Source organism: Thamnophis elegans, chromosome 17 (assembly GCF_009769535.1).
Source record: "Thamnophis elegans isolate rThaEle1 chromosome 17, rThaEle1.pri, whole genome shotgun sequence".
NCBI classification, from domain to species: domain Eukaryota; kingdom Metazoa; phylum Chordata; class Lepidosauria; order Squamata; family Colubridae; genus Thamnophis; species Thamnophis elegans.
Window position 1 is genome coordinate 7,348,617 of NC_045557.1, and position 7,992 is coordinate 7,356,608.

Consider the following 7,992-nt stretch of genomic DNA (forward strand, 5'->3'; position numbering starts at 1 on the left):
TCCGCTTTGCTACTGCTTCGGCTGCCATTGAAACGGGAGGGGGGGTATGGTATTTGGGAGGGATTGAATCATTGTTGTGCTGGAGGAAGTTTCTAGACTCTGAACTGACCACCTTACTGCGCATGTGGAGGAGGAGTGTTTCCCGCCAAGGCCAACAGTCCAGCATTCCATCCTGGTGATGCCTTTCGAAGTTATCTCACACCTGACATTTGGGAGAATTATGATTGGACTGTGCACGGGATGCCAAGGGGAGGGGAAAGAATTATACAATATATTATTCGCTTTCGCGCCTAATTAACCAGACTTAGCTTAGCTTCGCTTCTATTCATTTATAATAAGTAAAAGTACACTTGATTTCAACCAATGGAGTCCTGTGGTTTTCTTTCCTGTTTTTGAATGAAGAAGGGCTGACAGATACATGGGAAAAGACCTGGGTAAGAAATATAAAATTTACACAAGCCCAAAATTTGAGAGAAAACTTTTATAAGATATTTTATAGATGGCATTTAGATCCTAAAAAACTGGCCTCTATGTATCCGAACTTACAACCTAAATGCTGGAGATGTGATTGCGCTGATGCTACTTACTTTCATATGTGGTGGACTTGTAAAAAGGTTAAAGCATTTTGGATAAAAATATGGTGGATTATGCAAAATGTTCTCAAAAAAAGGATAAAGTTTACCCCTCGGTTATTTTTGTTAGGCATAATTACTGATTGTACAGTTGTGGAGATTAAGCTGATTTTGCATTTAATAACCGGAGCTAGACTGTTGGTGGCGCAATACTGGAAGAAGGAAGATTTGCCTACTATTCAAGAATGGACACTGAAAGTAACAAACCAAGCTGAGATGGCTAAAATATCTGCATATCTCAAGGACCATTCAAACGAGAGATATAAACTGGAGTGGAGAAGATGGATTGACTATACTCAAAATAAATATGGGACTAAGAAATTCCAGATAGTTTATGACTAAAGAAACTAGGAATGATATAAGTTGTTTAGAGCTAGCCTAGCAAGGAGGAGTTAAAGCTCAAGTGAAAGATGTTATTAACTTTTTTTTCAGTTTATTTTAGAATGTTTTTGTTAAAGATTTATATCCTGTATTGGTTCTGGGAAGCCGGGGGGGGGGGGAGCTTGGGGGGGGGAGCTTGGGGGGGAGGGTGGGGGGAGGGAAGTAAATATTTGTAAAAGTTTGTTTTTCAAAATTTTCATTAAAAAAAAAAGTATCAATCCTTCCGTTCCCCACCCTCCATTCAGAGCTGAAGAAGCTTCTTGGATGAGAGGAGAAACGTCTTCAAAAGAAAAAAACAAGAAAGTCCAGTTGCCTCCTGAAAAAGCACCTTTGGGTATATCAGGGATGAAATGACGTCCGTAGATGCCACGTGGTAAATAATAAAAACGAATCAATTATGTATACGTTTATTTTGTGTGTTTTCTGGGGAGCAACTACCTCTAGAGGTAATTCTCGACTTGCTACCGGAATTGAGCTGAATGTGGTTGAGCTGAATTTGTGGCAGGCACTTGATGCGGAAGTTGTTAGGTGAATACAACAGTTAATAAATGAGAACAGTTTCCGTAAAGAGTGGGTTTTTTTTTTGCTGGAAACTAGCAAAAAACACCAGAAATTGTGTCAGCCAAACCCAGAAGTGTGAGAATCGTTCTGTGTTTTTGAAGAATAAAAAATGGGCCGTCTCAAGGTACAGTCACCCAAATTCATTCCCACACTTGGTTATCAAAAAAGGAGAACTTCCTGGGCTTCCCCAGAGTTCAAAAAGTCTCTTTTTCTCCCCCTCCGAGGCAAAACCTTTGCCAGACCAATCCTCGAATACAGCTCGTCTGCCTGGAAGCCACACTGCATATTGGACATTAATACAATCGAGCGAGTCCAGAGGTATTTCACGAGAAGAGTCCTCCACTCCTCTGCTCACCATAGAATCCCTTAGGCCACCAGGCTCAAAATTTTGGGCTTGGACAACCTGGAACTATGCCGCCTGAGGTCTCACCTAAGTGTAGTACACAAAATTGTTTGTTACAACGTCCTACCTGTCAATGACTACTTCAGCTTCAACCGCAATAATACACAGGCAAACAATCGATACAAACTCAAGGTAAACTGCTCCAAACTCGATTGCAGAAAATACGACTTGAGCAACAGAGTGGTCAACGCCTGGAATGCTCTACCTGACTCCATTGTTACATCCTCAAACCCCCCACAGCTTTAATCCATGTCTATACTTCTACCTGTTATCTCATACATGTTGACAAATTAACTAACTAAATAAAATAACTAAATAAAGAGTTCTGAGTGATGCACCAGCCATCTGGTTTAAGTGTTTTAAAAGGCTTCAATTGTAATAGAGGTTTTTGAATGGTGAGCCTCCCAGACTGAAATGGGAGGCTGTAGAAATAAAAATTAAAAAAAATCAATAGCTCGTCTTTCCTGCCCCCTCTTTTTTTTCCTCGTTTGACAGTCCAGAGGGTCATTTCCAGGAATTCAGAACTGGAAGTTGCAAAACTGCATAAATATGACCAACAAACATCCTGGACAGGAGAGGTAAACGAACGAGACAGACGCCTTAAGATGGAGAGCGAAAGCAAAAAGCATTTGAAATGGAAGCTGTGTCTGTGTGTGTGTGTGTGTATGTTTGTGCAGGTATTGGGGTGTGTTTTATGACCCTTTGGATGTTGGATTGTACTTTCCAGAGTGAACTTTGTCCGAATTCATTAATTTTTATGTCTTAGTCCAGAGGGTCATTTCCAAGAATTCAGAACTGAAAGTTGCTTTTGGCCGGGTGGAAGTTACACATCATCAGAGCATCGAAACGCTGCCATTTGGGGACTGTTTTGGTAAAGTTTGTCTTTGTGTTAGTTCTACTTTCACTTGCGCACCGTTAGTTGCCTTCAGACAGGATCTCCTCGGGATTTCTTCAAAACTCCCAGCTTTTCTGCCACTCAGGAATTTCCTCGCTGTCAAAACTGCATAAATATGACCAACAAAACATCCTGGACAGGAGAGGTAAACGAACGAGACAGAAGCCTTAAGATGGAGAGAGAAAGCAAAAAGCATTTGAAGTGGAAGCTGTGTGTTTGTGTGTTTGTGCAGATATTGGGGTGTGCTTTATGACCCTTTGGGTGCTGGATTGTACTTTCCAGAGTGAAGTTTGTCCCAATTCCTTAATCTTTATGTCTTATGTATCTCGGAGACAGGATGTCAGATGTTGGTGGTTGCGTTTGAGAGTTTAGAAGGTATATGTTATCCATCTGTTTTCCTGCAATTATCAAGTTTTGCAGGATGACTTTATGCACATTAATTGGTTGCAAGAAAGAGAAACGTTGACGGCAGGTTTAATTGGCGGAGGTGGATTGAGATGGAAACTGATCAAGGAGAGGAGCAACCTCAAATTAAGAGAGACATTTCTTGACTGTGAGAACAATGAATCGCTGGAACGGCTTCCTCCAGAGGATACACATGCTCCATCCCTGGGGGATTTTGAGAACAGGTTGGATAGCTACTTGTCTGAAATTGTATTGGGTCTCCTGCTCAAGCAGAGGGTTGGACTAGAAGACCTCCAAGGTCCCTTCCAACTCTTGTTGTTCTGTTGTCCTTCTGATTCTACGGTAGGTTGCACCACAACTTTATGCATTTTTTTCCCAACCTCCCGCCTCGTTGCATGATGGCTTGTAATCTTGGGTTCTTCTTTAACACCAGTTTATTAGAGATACTGGCAGGCTGGGGGTGTCGCAGGGACAGCTGGCTTCTCTCCACTGCAACCAGGCCTTCCTTTCCTTGTAGGTGGACCTGAATCCTGGGGACTTGATTGAGATCTTCCGGACGGGATACCAACACTGGGCAGTCTACGTGGGTTTGGGCAACGTTGTCCATCTGGCTCCACCAAGTAAGGAACCCGGGAGGGGGGGGAGGGGGGTTGGACCCTCAACTCCCCACCTGAATGTTTGTATCTGACCTGCGATATTAATTTGGGGCAATGATTTAGGATAGAACTTCGGTTGTGGCTGAGCTGAAGAGCAGGACCAGACCAGAAAATTAAGTATCTCAACTTTATTGCAGTATATAGCAACAGCCCTTAGACTTATATACCGCTTCACGGTGCTTTTACAGCCCTTCATAAAGTGGTTTACAGAGTCAGCCCCTTGCCCCCAACAATCTGGGTCCTCATTTGACCCACCTCTGATCCAAAGTTGAGGATTAACTGTAGTGGGAAATGAAAACTCTACAAGAAAACAACCAAAATGAGATCTCATAGTCGTCGTCGTCGTCGTCCTCCTCCTCCTCCTCCTCCTCCTCCTCTCCACAATCCCCATTCCCATCTACCACTGATAATATAAACTAGTTGGGTCATGAAATATTTGGAAGAAAACAACCAAGCTCAGATAGCATCAAAGATCTCACAATATTCCTCCTCTTCCTCTTCCTCTTCCTCTTCTTCTTCTTCCTCCTCCTCCTCCTCCTCCTCCTCCTCCTCCTCCTCCTCCTCCTCCTCCTCTGCAAACCCTTCTCCCTTCTACCACTGATTGGGTCTGCCAGAGAACAACCAAGCCCTGAGAAAGCCTCTGCAGTTCAACCCTGCACAAATTCTCTTCTCCGTGTACGAATTTCTGGGCACGGACTCCTTCCTGACCGGCAACCACACCGTCCCTTTCCTTCTGCAGGCGAATGTGCAGGAGCGGGAGCTGCCAGCTGCAAGTCGCTCTTGGCCGACAGAGCATTGGTGAAGAAGGAGCCGCTGTTGGACGTGGTGGGGGGCGATCGCTACTGCGTGAGCAACAAGCATGACAACAAATATAGTGTCCGCACCCCAGATCAGATTGTCTGTCTCGCAAACGACCTGGAGGGCAAAACCATGGAATATAAAGTCACCAGCCAGAATTGTGAGCATTTCTCCAACTTCCTGCGCTACGATGTGCCCCAGAGTGATCAAGTGAGTGTGGATTTAGAGAGATTTCATCTCTGGGGATATTCTACAGCAATAACCAGCATTGCTATGTTCTCCTGAGTGACGAGAAGGTGCTCTATGGTTATGTTGGGAGTAGAACCCCCACAATTCCATTGGCTCTAGTATCTGGGGAATTCTGGGAGTTGCAGTCCAACTAGCCCATGGGGGGGTTGACTTATTTCCAGAAGTATTTCAGCGCAGGAGAAGAAGTAAACGGTGGGAGATAACTAAAGAGAGATCCAACCTGGAATTAAGGGGAAATTTCTGAACAGGGAGAACCATTCAACAGAGGAACTGCTTGCCTCCAGAAGTTGTGGGTGCTCCATCACTGGAGGTCTTCAAGAAGAGAAAGCCATTTGTGTAGGATGGTATAAAGTCTCTTGCTCGAGCAGGGGGCTGGACTACAAGACCTCCAAGGTCCCTTCCAGACGTAGGATTCCAGGAAGTGTTCTATGGTACCTTCTAGACTGGGGTATCTCATGCAACCATAGACCATTCAGGACGTTTCTTCTAATCAGAAAATACGTCCTTTCCTTGCACTGATGAAAAATCTTTGCTGATCCTTTTTCTCTCCAAATTGCAGGTCTTGAATGCGGTCAGGATAGCAATTGCAGCAGTTTTGACTTTTGCGGCTGTCCTAATAAGGGTCTCATGAGGATGAAGTAAAGAGAAGTTTACCCTGGCTTCAACAAGCAGTCTCCAAGAATTCACTTTCTCCAATATGTAGTTTGCCTTCTCTCTCTCTCTCTCTTTCTCTGTCTCTCTGTCTCTCTCTCTGTCTCTCTCTGTCTCTCTCTGTCGCTGTCTCTGTCTCTCTCTGTCTCTCTCTCTCTCTGTCTCTCTGTCTCTCTCTCTGTCTCTTTCTCTCTCTGTCTCTTTCTCTCTCTGTCTCTCTCTGTCTCTCTCTGTCTCTGTCTCTTTGTCTCTCTCTCTGTCTCTTTCTCTCTCTGTCTCTCTCTGTCTCTCTGCCTCTTTGTCTCTCTGTCTCTTTCTCTCTCTGTCTCTCTCTGTCTCTCTGCCTCTTTGTCTCTGTCTCTGTCTCTTTCTCTCTCTGTCTCTCTCTGCCTCTCTGCCTCTTTGTGTCTCTCTCTCTCTGTCTCTCTCGGTCTCTCTCTTTGTCTCTGTCTCTTTCTCTCTCTCTCTCTTTCTCTCTCTGTCTCTTTCTCTCTCTCTCTCTCTCTCTCTGTCTCTCTGTCTCTTTGTCTCTCTCTCTCTCTCCCATTCTCTCTCTCTGTGTCTCTCTGTGTCTCTCTCTGTCTCTGTCTCTCTCTGTCTCTCTCTCTTTCTCTCTCTCTCTCTCTCTGTCTCTCTGTCTCTTTGTCTCTCTCTCATTCTCTCTCTCTGTGTCTCTCTCTGTCTCTCTCTCTCTCTTTCTCTCTCTCTCTCTCTCTCGTCTCTGTCTCTCTCTCTCTGTCAGCCTCTACTTTGCTGCTTGATTTCAGCTGCCATTGAAACGGGGAGGGGGGGCATGGTATTTGGGTGGGGAAGTATTCAGTACAGGAGTGACTGTGGAAAGTGAGTTCTTCTCACCATCTACTGTGCATGCTGCAGATAGAGGATTTGCCGCCAAGGCCAACTGTCTGGCATAGCAACCTGATGATGCTTTTTGAAGTTGTCTCCCACATGACACCTGTGGGATGTGCGGATTGGACTATGGGATGGGGTTACCAGGGGGAGGGGGTTGGGTCACATATTGATATCTATGATTACGCGCACTTTTGCCTTAGATCTTGCTTTGCTTAGCTGCAAGCTACTCATGACCAGTAAAAGTACTCTTAATACTGCAAAATGGAGTTGAATGATTCTTTCTTGGTTACTGAGGGAGGCCGCCTTGACATTAAGCAAGATCTCAGTTTCGCGCTCATCCACTCCGGTGCTTTGTCCGACTCCGACATAGAGGCGGGACGCGTCCCGCCTCAGTGTCGGACAAAGCACCAGAGCGGCCAAAAGCCTCCTTCTTGAAAGCGGCCAAAAGCCGCTTTCCTTCTTTTTGCCTCACCAGCCATAAACCTCACCGCACGTCACTGGAGTCAAGCTATTCTCCAAAGCACCTGAAGGCAGGACAAGAAGCAATGGGTGGAAACTAATCAAGGAGAGAAGCAATTTAGAACTGAGGAGAAATTTCCTGACAGAACAATTAATCAGTGGAACAGAAATTGCCGCCAGAAGTTGTGAATGCCCCAACACTGGAAGTTTTCAAGAAGATGTTGGATAACCACTTGTCTGATGTTTTGTTGGTCATATTTATGTCAGTTCTGAATTCCTGGAAATGACCCTCTGGACTGTCAAAGGGAAAAAGTTCAAAGTTTACTGCTTAGAGAGGGCTGAAAGTCCTATGAAGCGGTATATAAGTCTAATTAATAAATAAAGTGGTGAAGGGTTTCCTGCCTAGGCAGGGGGTTGGGCTAGAAGACCTCCAAGGTCCCTTCCAACTCTGCTATTGTAAGAAAAATACAACCTGTCCCTGGTGGTTAATAAGGCTCAACACAGACTTCCTTTCCTTAGAGTCCTGCGGGGAAAATCAGGTGGAAGAACGGCCCGATGGCCTCTTTCTATCGGTCAACGATAGGAAGTGTCCCCACATACTGCATCACAGAATGGTAGGCTGGTTCAACAGCTGCCGACAGGAAGGCACTGCGGCGGGTGATAAAGTTCACCCAAGGTGATTCTGACGCTTGGTTATCAAAAAAGGAGAACTTCCTGGCCTTCCCCAGAGTTTAAAAAGTTTCTTTTCTCCCCACTCCAACCCCCGCCGCGCTCCGAGGCAAGAGTTCTGAGTGAAGCACAGGCATGAAATCCATCTGGTTTAAGTGTTTTAAAAGGCTTCAATTGTAATAGAGGTTTTGGAACGGTGAGCCGCCCAGACTGAGATGGGAAGCTGTAGAAATAAAAATAAAATCAAATCAAATCAACAGCTCGGCTTTCCTGCCCCACCCCCCTTTTTTTTCTCGTTTGACAGTCCAGAGGGTCATTTCTAGGAATTCAGAACTGAAAGTTGCTTTTGGCCTGGTGGAAGTTACACATCATCAGAGCATC

The 7,992-nt window shown here is 45.0% G+C and overlaps 1 protein-coding gene across 3 annotated transcripts; it reads left to right on the forward strand.

The window, feature by feature from the left end:
* The first annotated feature begins 2,545 nt into the window (after positions 1-2,545).
* LOC116519769 (phospholipase A and acyltransferase 3-like) lies at positions 2,546-5,750 on the forward strand. Of its 3 annotated transcripts, none has more exons than XM_032233784.1 (4): positions 2,546-3,619; positions 3,795-3,897; positions 4,673-4,941; positions 5,540-5,750. In XM_032233784.1, exons 1-4 carry the CDS (start codon positions 3,302-3,304, stop codon positions 5,609-5,611), a joined length of 762 nt encoding a protein of 253 aa, XP_032089675.1. In that variant the 5' UTR covers positions 2,546-3,301; the 3' UTR covers positions 5,612-5,750. The 3 variants fall into 3 exon arrangements, with proteins under 3 accessions (XP_032089675.1, XP_032089676.1, XP_032089677.1); XM_032233785.1 differs by having other exon boundaries at positions 4,673-4,891; XM_032233786.1 differs by having other exon boundaries at positions 2,546-3,017.
* Positions 5,751-7,992: the final 2,242 nt, after the last annotated feature.